The sequence below is a fragment of the Euprymna scolopes genome, chromosome 23, assembly GCF_053919585.1.
Source record: "Euprymna scolopes isolate OS-2025 chromosome 23, ASM5391958v1, whole genome shotgun sequence".
In the NCBI taxonomy this organism is placed as follows: Eukaryota; Metazoa; Mollusca; class Cephalopoda; order Sepiida; family Sepiolidae; genus Euprymna; species Euprymna scolopes.
Window position 1 is genome coordinate 57,326,965 of NC_136504.1, and position 22,500 is coordinate 57,349,464.

Below are 22,500 nucleotides of genomic sequence, written 5' to 3' on the forward strand. Positions count from 1 at the left end.
TATAGAATTTTAAAAAATAAATATATTTGTAGAAATATAAAAAATAAATAGATTTAAAGAAATGTAAAAAATAAATATATTTATAGAATTTTTGAAAAATAAATATATTTATAGAAATGTAAAAAATAAATATGTTTATATAATTTAAAAAATAATAAACATATTTATAGAATTGTAAAAAATAAATATATCTATTGAAATTTAAAAAAATAAATATATTTATAGAAATGTAAAAAATAAATATATTTATAGAATTGTAAAAAATAAATATATTAATAGAATAATTAAAAATAAATATATTTAAATAAATGTAAAAAAAACAAAAGTTTATTATTTTTTATTGTTTCATGATAAAACAAGAAATGGTCCATATGGTTTCGTATTTCGTTTCATGTTTAGTTACTTCCATTCCATATTTAGGTAAACTAAGTCCACTTCCGGCGCCTTAACTTTACGACATAACCACCACCACCGAGAGAGTAGGCCAGTGAACATGACAGTGTAACATCACTTCCTGATTAACTTGTAGGTATAGAAAGTTTCCGGTATTCAACCATGTGGTCATGCTAGCAGGCATAAAAATATAGCTACCGATTTTGTTACCGATTGTCCATGGCTACCAATATGTGTTACCGATTGTTCATCTATGTTCTAAAGAGAAAGAACTATTCTCCATTTGGATAATAATTATTATAATTGCACATTATGGATGATTTTAATAAAAATATCGTAAGTGAACTCATTTTTGAACTTTGTTTTCTATCGGAGAAAGTCTAATATTTCATTTTATTTATTTATTTATTTATTTTTACTGCAAAACAAACAATTTTATATAATATTTTTCAGTCCGTTCTTTTAATAATTAAAACTTTTCACTGAGTATTTCCAAATATTTTAAAGTTAGCATTTTTCACGACAGTTTTTTTTTTTTTTTTACGATGGGTGAATTTTCAATATTTTAGCACCGGGCGTAATTTATTTCTTTGAAATATATTTAAAACTTCAAGTTTTTGTTGTTTATTACATTTTAACTGTAAATAATTTACATGACGGGTTTGTTTTACTATATATATAGTGTTTTTATTTAATGTAAAGTGCTTATCCATCTCGAAAAACATACAGTGTTTACCGATGTATTTGAAAAATAAAAATGGCGACATTATTGCTGTTGCACACGGTAAGATTTGGAAAACGACTTTAAACAAAAAAATATACAAAATACTGCTAGAAACTCGCTCAATATATGCTACCGTGACATAGGCGGACATATATTCGGTGGGTTTCTAACAATATTTTGTATAATTTGTTTGTTTGAACTCATATTCTCAAACTTACCGAATTCAAAAGCGAGCGTGCCGATATTTTTCTTTTTAAAATATAAACATTGTATGATTTTCGAAGCGAATACATGTTTTAAAGTGAGTAAAACCGCTAAAAACCTTTTCAGATAGGTAGAATAGTAACTTATCTTGTCTTTGATAACATTTATTTGGTATATATTTGATTTTTTACCACTTTTTCGAATATATGTGTATAGCAATACAAACCCCTAAAAACATATCCAGTTAGGTAGAAAAGTAACTTATCTTGCCTTTGATAATATTTATTTGTTATATATTTGTTTTTTGACAACTTTTTCGAGTACAGTAATACAAACCCAAAATTTAATTTAACTTGGAAATAATATTTAAAATACACGTAGACTGCACAAGCACTCTTGTTATTATCATAATAATAATAGTAATAATAATAAAAAAAAACTGGTGTAGATAACATCGACTGGCGCCATACCAACTAGGTGTGAATGGTCAGGGAGGATGGAAAGACTGAGATGGGAGTCTCCACTGGAAATGTGCAGTTCAAATCTGGAACCTTGGGGAGGCATTTTGTCATACAAATCCCAGGAAACACCAATGGCCGATGCCAACGAGAAATCAGTGACAACGGCTGTTGCGATAATATGCAACCATCTGCACAAGTGGTCAAGAGGTGGAGAACCCTGGAAATCTGGGAAGACTTGTTGTCACTTGGTCTCCAGGGAACACCAAATGTTACTGCCAGTGAGCGACCACTGATGATGGTCTGTGAGACAACTAATAATCTTAGTCATGAAATATTTCTCCTCCACCGACCGAGGACAGAAAAGGTAAAGTGTAGCATCAAAACAGATACTACATTGTGATCTTGTTCCGAATGCCAAAAAGTGTTTGTGTTTAATGTTTCTTTAATTGTTTGTTCCCTAAATTCATAATTCAGTTTTATCAGTATTAAATTGTATATTGCTTTAAGATTACTTTATTTTATATAGATAAATTTCAGTTTCAGTATTAATCGAACCGTGTTCCTTTTTCTTTTTAAAAGTGTTTTATTGCTCTTTTTCAAATGAACCTCATATAGGACTGACAATCTGACAAATCTTACCTAAATTGTCTGCAAACATTTTTCCGTTAACAGGCCTTCTTTTTACTCTCGGTGGCCGTGACATAACCCGGTAGTATATATTGCATGATAAACTTCGTTTGCATCTGACTTGCAGAAAATGTCATCATAAATTACTCCCACTCTTTACTTCAAGTATTGATTTTAGGAGACAAAAATCTCTCGGTAGTTTATTAAACAGGCATCTCGGAGAGATCTTGACCGCAGCTTCCAACTTGTCGATGATATCGCGTCAATTTTTAACAGCGTATACGTTAACACCCTGGTTCCCATAAGATCATCGAAGTTAAGCAACGTTGAGCCTGGTCAGTACTAAAATGGGTGACCATTTGGGAATTCTAGGTGTTGTATGTGCTTATTGTTTTTGGTCAGCCTTGAGCTTCTCCTTGCCACTGGACACAAGCAGTGGCGATTCAAGAGGGCTGTAGTTGGAATTGCGCAAGCCTTGCCTCACAATTACACACTGAGCTACTCTTACAGAGGTGTCCATTGTCTTTCGAGACTGAACGGAGGCATTCACATAACAACCAAAGGAGTCGATCAAAGACTTCAGACACGGTCTGTACCAGTTGAGGATCTGTTCTCGAAAATCAGTGCGACAGTCTTAGTCAGTATGCCCCGGTAGTGATGCTTCAGGCTATTAGCAATTATCTAACATTTTATGAAAGAGACGGTAAAGCCTAGAGAGGGTGGGCATCCGGATATTGAATAGAATAACACTTCACAGCCTGACAGCAACAAAGTCACTGTCAAACTGATTGTCGAGGACGTATCGATGACTAGTAAGAACATAATCACTCAATCTGTACTAGGCATGTACAAATATATGCATTTTCTAAACAGTGGACCAAGGTTCGCTTGAATGTGTTCGTAGTGGGCTGTTGGATTGTATCTTCGAGAAGTCTGTTCCGTCGCACAACGATGCAGACAGAGTAAGCGGCCTTACGGTTGACAGTACTGCTTCTGTGTAAGATCACAAAGGCCTCGGTTGGCACCAAGGTAAAAATATCTTGCTGTTGAAGCGGTTGACTATTTATGCGCGAGAAATTAAGGCACGACACATGTACGACAGTGCACAACTTCTGCTGATTTTCTATCTGTGTGATATTTAGAGACGACAAATTTATGCTCGACAAATTTATGCGTGAACAAATTTATGCACGACAAGTTAAGGCACGACAAATCTACGCATGACAAATTTCCAGTAATCAGTTTTTTAATAGTAAATGTTTACTAAAAACTAATAATATAAAAGTATATATATATATATATATATATATATATATATATATATATATATATATATATATATATATATATATATATATATATATATATAAGAGGATTAAAGAAGTATAGAAGGATTCTTTAATTTGGTTAGTATAGAAAAGAGATGTCTCCTAGAGGAGATCCCCTATTATAACTTGATGGTAACAACCTTTAGTGCTTGCATCACTTGGAATTCACAAATGAAAAGTAACAGAGAAGATAGAGTTTTTTTTTTGGGGGGGGGGGTTTCATTAGTTGGGGAAGAACTAAAATCGATTCTGCTGACTTATAAATTGGTGATTTTGTCAAGTTCAGTTCTGCTAAGGGTTTTTCTTTCGAACCTATATATACAAGGTGTCCCAAAATGATCTGACACATTTGTAAGTCAAAAAAATAATATAAAATAAATGACCATTATAAAAAGAATTTTATTTTTGAATGCACTGAAGGAAAATAATTAAAATAGTCTACTATAAAGGAAAGGGAATATTACCACAAGCAGCCGTCATCTTTAGTCGAAAAGGAAATAGAGAACAAAAGAAAGGAGAAGAAAGTAATAAAGCAGAAAGAGGTAATTTAGGACTTTGTCTTTATTTTTTTTATTTTAACTAGCTTTGCAAACTCATTTTTTCTTAATCAAGCAATTTGATCTGACCTCAATAGGTAACCCAATTGATTATATTTTTTTTTTACTAAGTAAAGAAAGAGTGTTGTTTCTTTCTTTTATACTGCATAATGAACTTACATAAGGGTAGATATCTTCTTAGCTAACAAACGTCTCGTAGAAATCGTCTGACAAAAACCTAAATACTTCGTTTCATATTTGAGAAAATGACACCTGTGAGCTTATATATATATATATATATATATATATATATATATATATATATATATATATATATATAAAGTAATATTATGTCAGAGTGCATTCAATATTAAAACGTAAACGATTGCTTACCTCATTATATTTTTCTTATTAAAGAAAGAAGCGTATTGCTGTATTTCCTTTGTACTGCATAATGCGCTTATATATTTGTATTTTAGAAAATGGTACCTGTTAACTTATATATATATATATATATATATATATATATATATATATATATATATATATAAAATAATATTAGGTCAGTGTATATTTCAATAATAAAACGTAAACGATTACTTACGTCGTGCCTGGGTTAGACTAACCACAGTGCCGAGAAACAGCAGCGAAACTATAAAAATCTTCATCATTACTGACGTCAGATTCCTGCGAGAAGTGAATTCAACCTGGATTTATATAGTCTCCCTAACTTTCAAATTGTGACGACGTGCGCTCTTTCACTAAAGAATTGGTTTCTTAAATGGCAAGGGAAGCTTAGTGATGGATGATTTTTTTTAGCAAACACATTTATTTTCCTCTTTTCTCTCGAATCAAATGCCGTGACGATTGGTCTTTTTACTCGCGACATTTCGATCCTCGCTAATGCATTTTCAAGCTGACAACCATTTTTGTAAAGCAACATTTCCAAAGAATTAATCTTCAAATCTGTTACGCTGTTTTTTGTTGTTTTGTGTGTGTGTGTGTGTGTATGTTTGTGTGTGTGTGTGTGTGTGTGTTTCTATACAAAATCGCCAATTCAAAGAGTATTACATTGGGTATTACATCTATTTTTGAGTCACTGTTCTCTTTCATTCTTCAAAAACATGACATGCATGATTTTGAAAGCATCATTCATATAAAAATAACGCCTAAACCAACAAATTACAGAGTGACTGAAAATGTAACTCCCTATACTTGAAATTTATTACTTAAATACAATTCTTACAATAAATGAATAGAAGTGTGGTCACGCATGAGCTGTGGGGCGGTTCCTTGATTTCTTTTTTCTTTAGTCCGCACATTTCATGAGGAATGTTAGATGATGGGAAAAATTATGTTTCCTGGATCAGCTGTTATTTTCATTTTATGATAGGTAGATATTTTAAATCTCTCCATAGTATTAATCACCGTTAATCTGTCAATCTATCCATCTCGTTAACTCTAATCTTCAAGTGGGAGTTTAACCTTTGTAAGTGCGGACTTATTAGTAATAAAAAGAAAAAAAAAGTTCCTTGTTAAATTAGTGGATGCAGTGTCTAGAAATGCTAGCGTCAAATGCTGGCACCCTTATTGAATTCTAAATAAAGTCTCGTGCTATATACTTTATTATAATGTTCGTTTCTTGTGATAATTTTATTTCAGCAATAAATTATCCGCACCTAATAATACGGAGTTACTTTGCTGTCATCCTATAAAAAACACAGCTAATCAACTGAGAATCACATCACTCTATATAAAAGCACATAAGATATCAACGGATACACACTCGAGAGTCAAAACGATCAAAAGAATATGCTGTTGTCCCAGCCCTACTCATTAGTAACATTTGTAATCATCTACTATTATATAAAAGTTACTTTGCCTGTACGTGTGAATTCGTTTCCTATGGACTATTAAACGATTGTTTAAACTACACATAAATGTAGTTTATGTGTCTAGCAGTGTTCTTAGATAGGTTTTGTATCGGAACGTCTTCAATAAGTATTAACAATCGATAATCGAAATAATCCAATAAAAGAAGGAACGGGCGGCTTTGATTAAAGTTAACGCCTTATACAGACTAACATCAAAAGTGCATTTGAGAAGTTTTATTACCGCACAAGCAGAAAGGTCTGACAAATAAAATCAACAGTAGGTGCTCTACAATGAAATGTATACTACAACGTATTGTGGACGAAGTCCATGCGGGTAGGAATATGAAGGTTCCTCTTGGTGCATCGCAGTGGGTCCCTTACCAAACCAGCGAATTAATCGATTTGATTGAAAAATTAGCCATTTCACGTATTTCGATGACAATAAAATCTGGGAAGCTGAAATATTCATTGATCATCATTTAATCCCGGATAACATCAGGTCTTCGTACTAATCAAATAACAAACGAAAAACACCATTTTTTTTACTATTGCGTCGCTAATTATCAAGGATAAGAGCTACTCGGTGACAAGGATTAATGAAGTCAGTTGTTCTCTGTCAAAAAAAAAAAAATTAACACTATGGAATAGCTTTTTGGGTTGTTTTGTTTTAGGGCATATCAATTATTTTGTGTTATTTAATGGCGAATATATAAATTTTGGAAAAAAACAAACTTTGTATACTTTGTGTTCTTCATATCTTCAAATATTTATTCATGTTGTTTTGTTTGATTGTTTTGTTTTACGGTATATCAACCTTTTTCAGGTTATTTAATGCTGAACCCCGTAATTTGGGGGGGGGGATATTATGTTTCAAGTTATTATATCTTCAAATATTTATCCATTGTGTTTGATTTGGTTGTTTTGCAGAGGAAAATTGTGTTGTTTTTTTTTCTTTTTGACTTCGCAGAACATGATGGACTTTTGCAAAGAGAAAGGAAGGTCAAGAACATCAATGTTTGGTGCATTTTAGATCAAGAAGCTAATATCTTTAGGCAGCCTGATCTGGTGGTTTAATTACTTATAGGACAAATTGTAGCAAATATTTGTTTATACTAGATTTGAAGACGACTATGTTGTTAATCTGCAAGAAAGCCATGTACATGAAGGAAGAAACGGGATTGGATCTCGTTGAAAACTCTCTGTGGAATTAATGAGCAGAGAGAGTCTAGCAACGGCTAGTCTGTGAGAAAATAGTTGTAGGGATCAGAAGAGATCATCCATCTACTAGATTGCGAAGTGTAAATTGTACTTTAATCAAGAGAGGAAAGACACTCTGAAGAGATCTCATTAGATATAGCGGTTTGATTTGTTGTGAGATTTCAACTAATAATGTGGAAACTATTTTTTGTTTTGTTTGTCAACATTTCAAAAGAACTTAAAATGTTTCTTTTATATCTCAACAAAATCTCTACGAAAAGTATTATATCAAGTAATAGCAAATGCACTCGGCATTGCTCGGGAATGAAAACAATAATTATAAATCAAAAAAAGAAAGCAAAACCTGTAATATATAAATGTGTAATTTTAACCTATTTCGTGCAGGCTATTGTTTTAAAGCAACAGACTTCTAATAAGTCATTATAAATTTTTATTTGACTAATTATATTGAATTTTGTGTGACCCGGGAGATCTTGCTAGTTGATTAAGGAACAGCTTGTCGTCTGGGTGGTCCCATTGACACGAATTCAGGGGAATTCGCACGGAAGAATTCTAATGATAATGATGATGGTTTGATGTTGTTTTAAACAGAATACATCTGTTTCTTGATGGATAATCAAAATGATCTCCTCTCCAAGAATGGATACCTGAAACGCGTGTCTACGCCGGAGTGAAAGTCATAAAACTTAATTCTGAGGCCCAACAGACGGACACTTATGTTGATAGGCCGCCGATGGAAATCGTTGTCGAGTGATTGAAGAGGAGACCATCCGAAGGCATGCGTAGCAGACCCGTTGAGTGTTAATTGAACGTGACAGCTTGTATTCCTAGCGTGGGGACGTTATTTCCTCACTGACGTGTTAGGAGAGGAGTTGGGGAGAAAAGATGAGAAAGGAAAACCTTTTCTTCCTTTTTTTTGCTTCAATGATTGTAAAGGTCGCTTTTTATTATTTTCTTTTCTTTCTCTTCTACGACCAGACGTTCAGAGTTCGGCAGGCTATTACTTGACACCCCCCCACTTGTGGACATATACGTGTCTCTGTGTACTGACCTCCTCGTATACTGACGGTAGAAAAAACGAAGTACTTGCCCCCCCCCCCCGGTTTTCATGACTAGGCCAGTGTGTAACTATTATTTGTAAAGTCGAAAGCAATAATTATTCTATGTTAAGAAAAGCGAATTAAGCTTTGACTTTTTTTCTTTGTTTGAAAACGCAGTTGTTGAATGCAATATATTCCTCAGACAGTCCGGGTGACAGTTTGGAAGCTGATTTAAAAGTGGAAACAGAGCGGACGACGGCGACGGAGACGAACTTGACCACTAGACGAAAACACGGGTAACGCTACAGGTATCGGCTACAGCTGCATCTCAACCCCAAGCCTATAAATCTGAGCTGCCCTGTAGGGGTTACATTTGAAGGAAATAGGTTTTACTTGAAGCAAAACACTATTAAAAGAATCGTTTTGACATCGGAAAATATGCACAATTATTTCCGATTTCGATACCGATTCCGATACCCCCAAATGTTCCGATTTATTTTTTATTCCTGATTCCGATAATTCGTCGCAACGTTATTAGCTGCATTTATTAATTTCTAGAAAAGTCCATTATTCCAAAAGTGGGTAGATCAGCAAAAATAAAGCAAAAAGTTTTCAAAAAGGTTTTGTTAATTTGATTTAAATCGACGAAAATGATGCCACGGCAACTGAAGAAGAAATTGTCATAAAAAAAATACGATAATATTCATTTCAGCTATTTTGGGGAGGGGGGGGGAAATATATGACAATGTTAAAACAATTATCGAAATGATTCCAGTTTCAACAGTGTATATCAGAAATATATATCAATATATCAGGAATATGTATTAGCATATCTGTTGAAACTCGACTGCACACGTGGAAATAAATAACTACAACACAAAAGTAAAGTAGAACAGATATATTGAGAGGCAGAAAATATATACAATATTTACATAGAATCCATTGGTATAGTCATGGGGTGACCGTTTCTAGAGAAGGTGTCGCCTGGGTGGTCGTCGACTCTCGATCTCATACCTCTGATTCTCTGAGTCTCTTGTTGGGTCTCTCGTTGGGTCCCTCCGTCTTTACTGTACCAACCATATTTATATGGTTGACACTCCACGTATGCTAATTATGTGGATCCTACCACAGCAATATCAGAAATATATATCAGTATATACATGATAATCACGTTTGACACACTGGTTCACGTCAGATCACCAAAGTTAAGCAACGATGAGGATGGTCAGTACCAGATGGGTGACCATTTGAGATTTCCAGGTGCTTTATGTGCTTTCCGCTTATCTCGGCATGTTTCCAGTCGTTCCGGACCTGTATTTTCCACTGGACTCCAGCAGTGCTGATTCAGGAGAGGTGTTGTTGGAGATTGAGCAACCCTTGCCACACAATTACACGCGCCGCTACCTCTACAGTGGATATCCTTTGTCTTTCGAGACTGAATTGAGGCGTCGATATCTAGAAAGAACAAAAAGGACACAGTTTGCTGATTGCGATAATCATGTTCTCAGTCTCGCTGCATTATATCACGTATTCGGCAGGTGTTTTTCGGGGTTCTTGGCTCAGTCGACAACTTTTCTCAGAATCAACGTGATAAGATTAATTGAAAGAGGTATTGAGGACGATTTCGAACCTGGATGAGGTGATAAATACAATGATGTATATATTGTGGAAAAGAATTTAGACAACATTGCTTAATTACTGGAAAAGAACTCCACAGTTGTGAAACACATTGCCATAAGATTACTTCCATGAGAGCTACAATACTGTCATCTTCAAATCCAATCTCAATTAACACCTCTCACAAATAGTGGCCTTGATAAGTGGTGACTCTTTTGAAAATATATATTACTTTTGGACGTTCCTATTTTGAAAATAAATAATTGTTATAATTCTTTCTCTATCCTTTGCAAATGATTCAAATTTTAGTATGTTATTATGGATGATAACGACTACCAGTTGTCAAAATTTCAGCTTTTCACACTTCTTATTTCTAACAAATATTAGGTTTTAAAATTGTGTCCCTTAGTTTTGGACGCTACTTTATATTCGGTAAAATTCAAAACATACCAGATAATAAATTTATTTCAGCCATATCTGGCCGTTCTTAAATAGCCTTCATAAATCCGTATTTACTTGCCTTTCCACGAGGGTAATGTTAAGCAAAAGGTCGTTTCTAATGTGACAAAAATCCAGCTTTTTAAAAGGGTCATTCTAAATTGGGACAAAATTAAAATTGCCTTACTCTTTTAATCACAGAGAACAAAGAAGATAAAGTGTATTGTAAGAACAGATACTACACTTTGCTCCAAGCCAAATCATAGTCATAGGTCATCAAATTTTATTTAGTTCATTATTTTCAATCCTTTCATAATATTCATCATCATTAAACCGATAATCAATCCATCTCGTTAACCTTTGGGTTAACGAGATGGATGGATTATCGGTTTACTCGAGTTGCTTTTATTCAATCAATGGCGACTCCTTAGTAAATTAACAGAAAGAAGCATAGCAACATCAGGCATAAAATTGAAGCCAGCTGTTTGCTGTAAAGAATATTTACTTTCAGCTTCATTATAATGTTGATTTTCTTGGACAACAATTTAGTATGTATCAAGTGAGATTTCACTCCCTAACAAGACCTTTAACGAGGTCTATCAAAAAAGAGGGTACGTCGCAGGAAGAAAATGGATAGAGAAGAAGCACAAGATGAGACTTGGAGCGTAAAAACAAAATGACATGAATCATGTCTTGAAGGCTGGACAGATTAATTACAGAAAGGTGGGATCGTTTCGTAATCATAGGCTCCTTTTTTTTTCTTCTTTGGATGTTCATGGATGTCTCTGTTCTCGGGGAAAAATCGCATCTAAAACAATGGCACAACCCGAATCTGGTTTATCCGTTTATGCTCCTACGCTCTGCTCGTCAATCGAAACTAAAAACCAACTCTAGGGGGATCTTAAAGCAACATCAAAGACATCCAGGTCACTGAAAAAACTGTATCTACTCGGCAAATTCAATAAACGAATACATTCCGATCAAACTGCATCGGCCACCTCGGTGTTGAAAAACTCAACAAGAACGCACCGTGGCTCCTCGAGTTAAGCTTGTACCACTGCTTCTGAATAATCATAATAATACCTGTATAAGGATTACATGCGTCTTAAAATGGAGTATTGTTATCACATCTAGGGAGAGGCTGTTCAGAGAACTCTTTTCTTTCTGAAGAGCATACAAAACCGGCTTTGAAATATGGTGGGGGGTGCCCCCTTCTCCATGCCACCTCTTTCTCACGTAGCGAACCTATCTCTGCCATATGGTAATTTTCATGATAGGTGCTCGACTGGGCTTCAATCCTTGCCCCTTGTAAAACATTTACGGCAAAGACTCGCCTCGCTAAAACCACTGTTTATAATTTACCTTAATATCTACCTGTGCCTAAAACTAAACAAAAATAGCTGTCTGTCTGTGAAACATAGTACGCGGGGCTGCTTCTCAGCTGACTATAACATGATCGCTATCAAGTCGAATGTAAACAAGTTCTTGTTGAGCTATCTTCTTAAATGATTTATTTCTACCTAATTTTCACCATTACCGATTATATCAGTGTTTATTGATTAGCCCTTATTCTCGAATGGCTTCTGAGCCTTAATAAGCGATGATTCATCTGCAAAGAAATTTCTAAATTCTCTATATTCCAAAATTTCCAATACATTCTAGGTATTTTGTTTTCATGCGAATATTGTTATGTTTACAGTTAATAGAAATTTCTGATATTTTATCAAGCAAATTCCCACTATCAATAAGCCTAATAATTTCTAGATTTTCTTCACGTAGTACTTTTAAAAAAAAATACATTTCTTAGCTCTTTTTTTTTTTTTTTTACAAGGGTGTCACCAGTTATCAAGGCCCAGAGGCCACTCGTTGATAAGGGTTAATAGGTATACATTAGTCATTGTGATTTTAGCATAGTAAACAGTGGGAATTTTGAAACTTGGATTACTTAGGGGGACGATTCAATTAGAACTTGTTCACATTGGACTTTTTCTTTTTTTTTCATAGGTATCAACTCATTATCAAGGCCAAGAGGCCACTCAAGGATAAGGGTTAAAGAGTGTACAGTAGAAATTGGACAATATAATAATCATTAGTAACGAAAATTTGTTAAATTTGATAACTTATATGGAACGGCTCATCAAGAACTTATTTACGTTAGACTTGAAGACAACCATATTGTAGTCAGCCGGAAAGCAGGAAAACGGAAGACAATTCCACAGGCATGCAGTTCTAATAAAAAAGCTTTGTTCATGGAATCTACGTTTAGGTTTAGGCACAGATAAAGAGTGGGGGGAATTATTGATAGTGTTTACAGCTAGACGAGTGTTTCTTGTGAAAGTTTGGCGAGGGGGGACCATAGATTGAAGCTCAGTCGAACACTTTCCATGAAAATAACGATAAAGCAGAGACAAACTCGCAACATCTCTTCTGTGAGATAGAGGTTGCAAGGAAGAGAAAAGGACATCTCCTACGAGGCTACGAAGTCTATTTTGAACTCTATCAAGGCAGGACAAGTCCTTTCTAGCAGCTCCTGCCCAGATGTGGCAACAGTATTCCATCCTTGGACGTACCTGGCTCTTATATAGATAGAGAATTGCATCAGCAGTGAGATATCTACTGGATCGATAGAAAGATCCCACCATTTTTCCAGCGGCCTTGGCAACAGATTTGATGTACGTGTTCCATTTAAGATCAGGAGTAATGGTCAAGCCCAGAAGCTTGTCAAAACTTGAGGCCTCCTGAAGACGAGAGCCATTCATTTCAATTGATGCCAGATGTGGATCAGAATGTTGATGATGTAAAGAGAGAAGCTTGGTTTTAGATGCATTAAAAATAACCAGCCACTCCTTTCCCCATTGTACTACATGCTCAAGATCAGAGGAGAGAGAATTGGAGAGAACTTGGTCGTTTACTGTCTTAGATGTGTTACCATAAATGGTAGTGTCGTCAGCATAAATGTCTACAAATGTAAGGATGTGATTTGGAAGATCATTAATGTAGATCAGGAAAAGAGTTGGGCCCAGGATGGACCCCTGAGGGACACCGGCATTAATACTGTGGGCTTCTGAGTTTTGCCCCTCAACTACTACTCTTATGAACCTATCAGAAAGAAATGATTTAATAATTGAGAAGACATTTCCAGCTATACCATAGCTAGAGATCTTATGAAGTAAACCTTTATGCCATACCCTATCAAAGGCCTTTGATATGTCAAGAGCAATTGCCCTAGAAAGGTTGCCTCCGTCGAGAGATTTGCTAATCCTATGAGATATAACTGTAAGCATATCTGCTGTAGATCTAGCAGAACGGAAACCATATTGAGTGTCACTAAGAAGGTTATTTTTGTTGAGATGGTTGATTACTTCTGTATTTAACACAGATTCCAGCAACTTACTCATGACGTACAGGAGACTTATTGGCCTGTACTGAGAGGGGGATGAGCGATCACCTGAATTCTTAAATACAGGGCATACAGATGAAATTTTCCAGGGAGATGGGAAACTATTCTCCTTAAGACAACGTTTAAATAGTTTTGTAAGTATGGGCGCTAGTTCAGGTTGAAGTTTTTTTAGTACTATAATTGGAATACCGTCCGGGCCAGTTGCTTTACTGGAATCAAGGTTTTTGATTAGCTTGGCAACATCACGTACAGATATACGTATATCACATAGTGTGTTTTCAGATACAGGAGGAAATATTGGGGGTTGGCGGCCTTGATCGCAAAAGGGTAGAATTAGCTGCAAAGATCTTGACAAAGAGTTTGGCTTTGTCTGATGCTGACGAGATTAACTCAGGTCCATTGATGATAGTTGGAATGGAGCGCACACTTCTGTTCAGAATTCTGTTTGCTATTTGCCAAAACTGGTGGGAACCAAGCCGCTGCTCAGCTACTTTGGACTTAACAGATTGAGCATACAACCATCTTGCGCTCTTTATTACTTTCTTACAATGGTTGCTGGCAGCCCTGAAAGCGGCTTTAGTTTCCATACATCTATTACGTTGGAAACAGTGGAAAAAGCTCATTTTTAATTATTTCATACTTTAATATTGGCATTTATTTTCAAGTAAATCTCAGACATATTTCGATAGTGATGTGTTGTTTATATATATTTTTACAAGCACGGCTACCCAGCGTGGCTCGGCACCATATAAAACAATGAGAAATATGAAGTTGCGTTTGAACATATCTGTTATTCTTAGAGGAATTTTTTTATGACTATGTATCATTTGCCATCTCGAGCAAAAAATATTTTACCTACCCTAGGACGGGTATTAAACAACACATATATGAAATAATTTTACATTCCCTGGGACGAGTAATGTGCAACACATATTTAAAATAATTTTACCTACCCTCGGACGGGTAATGTAAATATATACATGAAATAATTTAACCTACTCACGACAAGTATTGTACAATATATATGAACTAATTTCTCTTTCCATCAACGCCACTATAATTTTAAGAGAAATGATATTAGATGGATCATTAGGATTTTCAAATTAATACATAAATACATTGTCTTGGTTAATTATTAGGCAACCCTTACTTCACTATAAATCTCGTCATTACTGTGTTTCTTCTCTCCCCCCCACAATCACACCTATTGGTGTTGTACGCCACTCAAGTGAGAATAGATGTTATGTGTGAAGTTGCTCTTTGTATAGGGTGGAACGATAAAAGTGTCGCACTAAAGAAAACAACACTACAGCTTTATTTTAAAACTTTTGTTGATAAAAACAACTCCGTTAACTTGATTATGTAGTAGAGCTGACATCTATTCAATGTAGCCGCCTTCAGCCTCAATCACCGCATCGATACGGGCCCGAAAATCGGACCATGCCTTTACCACTAGCACCTGCGGGAGCTCGGCGAATACTCGGCGGATGGCAGTGATTAGGCTGACTTTCGTGTTGTGAGAGGTCATGTTGGTGATGTTCTAGACGTATGACTAAACGAGGTAGTCCAGAAGGTTCAGGTTGCGGGAATAGCGGGAGAGAACAGTGAGAGAAAGGTACAAAGTTGTAACATTCCTTTCTGGGGCCAAGCCTTGGTTACTTCGGACTTGAAGGCTGGCGCCGAGTCCTGCTCTTACACCCAGTGTCTACCAATGGCCACCTGATTGCACCAGGGAATCACAACACTCTTCAGCACATTCAGGTACACTTTGGTGTTGACTTTCAAGCCGACTTCGAAGATATGAGGTAGCATGATGTCACCCTCACTTGAAACTACACCAAAGACCATAACCGTGGCCGGAAACTTTGTTTTCATCATCCTGGACACGTCCTCAAGCATTGATCCGTTTGGATTTGCATTTTGAGGATGCTGGCTCTAGAAGTGTAAGCCATGTTTAGTTTTAGAACAGTTTCCGATAGGTCGTTGTTCTACACAGGCCCTGAGAAGTGACTGGTTTGCAGTAGACAGAACAGTTTCCGATGGTTCGTTGTTCTAAACAAGTTTTGAGAGGTGACTGGTTTGCAGTAGACAGAACAGTTTCCGATGGTTCGTTGTTCTAAACAAGTCCTGAGAGGTGACTTGTTTGCAGTAGACAGTTCCACAGAGCAAAAGATTCTTACCGTGTCGAGACGGAAAAAAACATGCGAAATTGCTACAGAAAAGGTTTAATATTTATGCAGCAATTCTAGTTTCTGATTGGCTGGTAGCAGAACGTGACTTAATTCGATTCGTCAGTTCCTAGTAGCATCGTTTATAAATAGAATCGCCCAACTGTGTGGGATCATACCCCATTATTCATCTTGGATGAAGAGATGTGTCTCCTAGCGGCTTCGGCTGCAGGGAGACAGGGTAAAAGTACTCGTCAAGGATCCGTTCTTGACACTCAGCCCAACAGGGGAGGGGGCGGGAACTGGCTCAGCACCTGTCGGACTGAGGTACACCGCCTGGGTAATGCCTAGGAGGTCTACCCTCCCAAGCCTTGCCACTGGGCTTTCCGGTGGAGAAAGTTTATCGCTTACTGCCTGAGGTGCCGGGGAATGCCGACGGAGTTACTCAGGCAATTTTTACAATTGCAGGGGTGCCCCTCCTTTAGGGGAGCCTGCTAGATCCCCACTTTCCGGCCTTGTGCCACATTTTGTTGAGGTGGGCAGCAAATAAATCTCTACCCCATTATGAATCAAAAATATTGCAACACTGGCAATGGTCTAAATCTGGAATGGTAGAGAGCATTAGTTGTACAGCGGTGCATCTCCGATCTCGCTCGTTGAACATAGTATCACTTTCAGACATGATAGAAGGCTCCTGTCGCTCTTGAGATTTGTACACATGTGGCTAACTAGTAGATGGTGTGCAACAAGAAAAGAAAACTGGTTGTCATCAATCAGAAGTGGAATCATGTCGTTTTTTCTAGGGCGACAATTTTATCGTTACTATCCTTGTAGCCGCTAAATATTAATATGCTCCAGATGTACAATATCGTTTTGAAGATAAGGATTTGTTGCCTGGGTGTGTGCTTAGATATTATACTCCAGAACAGGTTGTATCAGGGTTATGTATATAGGAGTGGAACAGTGTATCCTGTTAGATTGAGAATGAAAACCCTTACGGTTTTGTTTGCTATTTCAATACTATGACGCATTGTTTAAATGTTGTCCGCAATAAATTGATTTACGGGGGTCGTTTCAAAAGTAAGGCCGCCTATTTTGTCAACTCGAAAACTAAAACGTTTAAGAACTATGAAGACAGGAGTAATACTATTAAAACGAGCGACGTTTTTTTTCTCCAGAATTTATTTTTCTATATAGTCACCAACATTCTCTATGCACTTTTGTCAGCTTCTATTCACCCTTTGGTCGTACAAGTCCTGAGTGCAATTTGTCACTCACATCTCTGCCGCCAATCTGAAATCGGCGGACCCATCTCCTAACTATTATGACATCAACTGCATCGGCTTCGTAAACGTTCAACAGGTGACGGTGAATATTGATCGGTTCTAGTTTGTCTACATGAAGGAATTTTATGACACATGTCTAATTCTGACGCACGTCCATGACAGGGGTTAATTTCTTAGACCATCAATGTATGCAACGAAGAGATTAAACTCTCAGATCATAAATGCAATTTGCAATACCCTTTGATTAATTCGAGCGGAATAAAAATATGGGCATTATTTTTAGAAGGTCGCTCATACATTAGTGACCATACTGGATGATCGAGGTCGAAAACAGATAATTATGTGCCAGTAGACGGTGAGTAAGTAGGAATATAACCGTATTTCGCCAATGGCAATGTTCTTTTTGCCCTGTTTCTTTCGAATGTTCCCTTTTACGTTATGTTTCATTGACTTCTTTCTTCGGCGACGAACTGCTTCTCGTCGAAATTACTACGAGTTCCTTTCTTACACGATTACAACAATGAGCATATATTATTATATGATATTCGAAAACGAGGCTACATCAAACGAGGGTCATTTTTATATTCTTATCCACGGTTGCCAGATTGGATTTTTTAAAGTCAAATTTCGCGAATTTTGCCTTTTTGAAGCAGTTTAGCCTCCAAAATTGCATTTGGCCTTTTTCAAAGCGTAAAGTACGGACTAACTAAGAAAAGAACAAGAAGAATATTAAGTCAGTATTCTTTAAATTCAAGATAAGAATTTAAGAAATTGTTTAATTTGGTGTGTTTATTTATTTATTTTTTATTTTATTTACTTTATTTATTTTTTTTACTAATACGTCACCACTTATCAAGGTCGGGAGTCATTCGTGGATAAGGGTTTTCAGTTGGACGATAATCGTCACGACGAAACGATTGAAAGCAATGGAATGGACCGAAGATTAAGAGGATGTACGTATTTGTTTCATTAGACTTGAAAGCTATATATTCAGCGATATATTTCTGTAATATTTCTTTAAAAATTTACGAAAAATGTAAGCGTTCATGGGGAGGTGAATTTGTTGTCATAATATTTTTACTTCATAAATACTTATGCCAAAATATAATTTTCCCTGTCTATAAAACGACTTATACAAAACATTTACACCTAAAATTAAGACGTACATTTGTATTTGTTTATTCTTAAAATCCGTTTTATTTTTTCTATTTGCGCGTATATGTGACCGAGAATTTGGTGTTTATATAAAATATATGCGATGCTATGTAGTCGATGCTTGGTTTCAATATGTAGCTATTTAGGATTAATTCGTAAATATCAATGTGTTTTTATAAGTAATTGACAAGTGTGGATCCCAGACACATAGTCCCACAAGATAAACAATAATACGGGTTGGACATAGTATGAAATCGATTAAAACGATTGAAATGTCCTTTTTATCTATAGAAAATAAACTGAAAAATTACGATATTTATTACCGTATTTGTCTGATTCATATTACCATAAAGTACAAACGATTTTTCTTTTCATAAATACTTATGGCAAGACGACACCTTTCTCAGTCTATAAAACAGCTTATTATTCATTATTACAAAGCACATTTATATTAAGACCCAAGTTGTATTTGTTTATTCACATTCATATTTTATTTTATTCTGTTTGCTTGCATATATGATCAGGAATTTGGTGTCTATATAAAATATATGCGATGTTATCTCGTGGATGTTTGGTTTTAATATTTAGCTATTTAGGAGCAGAATATTTTAAATGTAATTCATATCACCACGTAGGCATAACAAAACGTATAATGTAGTTCTATTCTGTTTTCTATAAAAAAAAATGCCGCGTTTTTTTGTTGTTGGTGTTTAGAAAGCTTTACATAAAATCTGCTTGACATTTATGTTGTCATTTTATGGTAACATATTGTCCGATTCGTATAGAAATGTGACTGGTTTATAAATTATTCTGAACATCCCAGGCAAATGTTATTCTGTACATGTGCTCTTAATGTGGGATTGTAATCGATAAGCACAACCTTTAACTTTCATCACAAAACAGGCAGCTTGTACCACATGCTGTTCTTTTGTCGATATCTAGAAAAAGGTGCATCGGCTTAGCAATGATTACAAAACGCAATGATTATTATATACTAATGAGTCAGCATTTACCAAAGGTTAAAAGCTATTCGAGTGCAAGGATTTGGTGTAACATAGCACAAGCGCGTATGCAAATGCATGAGAAATTACGTCACCGGTAAAGAAAGACTATAAAAAGAAACAAATCACGTTAGAGGCATGGATGACGTTCGAGAGCACGTTCTTAAAGGCGATCATGTAAGGGACGTGACAGCGGTAACAAGAGAATGAGGAATTAAATATCAGAAAAAAAGAGTTGAAGTTCTTTTCTATTTGTCTGCTTTGCGCCCGAAGCTACAACGTGTTGGTTCCCTTGCAACGTTACATAAGGGGGTTTGCTAATTCAGTGCTGAACTGTACTACAAGACGTCTGAAAACAGTAGACGGAAAGGACAATAAGTATTTGTGGATATTTGACTTGAAGACGACCATATTGTAGTTTTCAAGGTAGCAGTTTCACGACAATGTCTTCACCAAATAGGTGGTTATTCTAAAGAAACGTTGTTTCGATGAAACTTTTTTTTTTGTTTTCCAACGAATCGACCTTCTTAAGTCTCAAGAAGGAATGTGTACTAATTTGATACTTGCATGACAAGAAATTAATATGCTTTACTAGTATGCCAATCGTGTTGTCCGGTTGTAAAATACGCTTGAATATGATATTTTAATTAATGCAAATTTCGCTTTAATATTATAGAGTCAATTCTCAATTTGTTATTATATTGTACCCAATATATAGTGATTTCAAAAAATATTTATGACTTGGTGCTATCCGCTACGATCGTAACAAAAATATTTAGCGTTTCAGCCTTAGTCATTACCGTTTCAGCAATCATCGGAAAGACGAATAAGAAATAATAGTAACAAATAAACCAACTTTAACGCATAAATGCATATATATATATTTGTGGATGCGTACAAGAGCACTTTAAGACGACTTACGCCTGCCAAATTCCAATTATTTTCAATTTTGACTTCCTTAGCAACTATTTTTAAAGGCTGAAAACGAAATCGAAAGTGTTCCCGAGCTTCAAATACCCTATATATCAAATTTCAAGTCTGTGGACCAAATATTCAGAGAGGATTTTAGTAGAGATGTTTCGCACACACATCGAACACGTCACTTATATATATATATATATATATATATATATATATATATATATATATATATATATATATATATATGTGTGTGTGTGTGTGTGTGTGTGTGTGTGTGTAAGGAGAGGGAAAAACAGATGAAAAGGGAACAAAGAAATTCTATATCTATCAACCTTTTGTCTTTATTGTAAGACTTCTGGATGAATCAATTAAAGAAAATCAATAGAAATTATTGTTATTATTATTATTATTATTATTATTATTATTATTATTATTATTATTATTATTGTTATTGTTGTTATTATTATTATTATTATTATTATTGTTGTTGTTTTTGTTGTTGTTGTTGTTGTTGTTGTTGTTGTTGTTGTTGTTGTTGTTGTTGTTAGGATAGAAGGTCACACTGGCAGAGGCGGCTTGAAGAAAGTATTAAAGGGTGGCGGAAAGACATTGGTAGAATCGAAAAAATAAGAAAAGGAGTTAAACTGGGACAGAAAGCTAGGGACGAGCTTGAAAGGAGGTATAGATTGCTGGGAAAAGGAACGATGAACGTTCTAACAATGTTGAAAGAGAAGGTCCACTCTGGTGGTATAAAAATTAGGAACTTTGTTGGAAAAAGTGTTGCATTTCGGCAGAACAACCTTTTCCGGAACAATCAGTCTCAGCTCTATAAAGAATTAAGTGGTAGTAAACAGGCGGGAAATAACAACACTCCAAATGCAAAAGATGCAAGGAAGTTCTGGAGTGGGATTTGGTCTGTCGAAGGGCGATATAATGAGAAGGCTAGCTGGTTGGGAGAGGTCAGAGAATGTCTATCAGAAATACAGCAGATGAAGAACGTTAACATAACCATCGATGACGTTAAAGCTGGCATACGAAGGATGATAAACTGGAAGGCACCTGGTCCAGATGGAGTGATGGGCTTCTGGTTTAAACAGTTTCCATGCCTTTATCCACCTATAGCTGCTGCCCTTCAAAGGGTTGTAGAGTCGGGAGATGTCCCTGATTGGCTTGTGAAGGGAAAAACAACACTGATTAGGAAAAATCCTGTAAAAGGAACAGATGTCAATAATTATAGACCAATTACATGTCTGCTATTGATGTGGAAACTGTTGACTGGAATATTTGCGGAGAAAATTTATGAACATCTAGAGAGTAATGGTATTTTTCCTGACGAACAAAAGGAGTGCCGGAAAGGCTCGAGAGGTACTAAAGAGCAACTACTAATTGATAAAGCAATAATGCAGGATATGAAGAACAAGAAGAGGAATCTGAGCGTAGGATGGATCGATTACAGAAAGGCTTATGACATGGTTCCTCATTCATGGATACGTGAAATACTATTGATGATGAAGGTTTCTGAGAATGTGGTAGGGCTTTTGGAGACAAGTATGGTTCAATGGAAAACGGTGCTGATAGCAAACAGAGAGGAGATGTGACAGGTTAGCATAAAACGTGGGATATTTCAAGGAGATTCGTTATCGCCACTTCTTTTTGTAATGATAATGATGCCACTGAGCATCCTCTTGAAGAGAGAAAAACTGGGGTATAACTTTGGATCTGGTGACAGACGCCTAAACCATCTACTGTTTATGGATGATTTGAAAATATTCGGTAGAAATGAAAAGGAAATGGAGAGACTGGTAGAACTTGTGGGGACATACTCAGAAGACATTGGGATGGAGTTTGGGATTAGTAAATGTGCAGTGCTGGTGATGAAAAGAGGAGTAAAGATTCATTCGAATGGAATAGTGCTGCTAAATGGAGAAATTATGAAAGAAATAGAAGATACAGGATATAAGTATTTAAGAGTGCTGGAGGGTGTAGGCATCATGAACAGAGAAATGAAAGAAAAAGTCAGGAAGGAGTATCTTAGAAGAGTGAAACTAATTGCAAAGTCGAAACTGTATGGAGGAAACCTAATGAAAGCAGTAAATGCATGGGCAGTCA

At 35.8% G+C, this 22,500-nt stretch overlaps 2 protein-coding genes across 2 annotated transcripts in view; one reads left to right on the forward strand and one right to left on the reverse strand.

The window, feature by feature from the left end:
• Nucleotides 1-4,217, reverse strand: part of LOC145245617 (matrilin-1-like) — a 94,110-nt gene extending 89,893 nt beyond the window's left edge. The window contains exon 1 of the mRNA XM_080107185.1: nucleotides 4,202-4,217. Coding sequence (XP_079963311.1) covers nucleotides 4,202-4,217 — 16 coding nt within the window. The remainder of the gene's footprint in view (nucleotides 1-4,201) is intronic.
• Nucleotides 1-22,500, forward strand: part of LOC145245919 (matrilin-1-like) — a 145,871-nt gene that overhangs the window by 9,049 nt on the left and 114,322 nt on the right. The gene's annotated exons all lie outside the window — the stretch shown is intronic.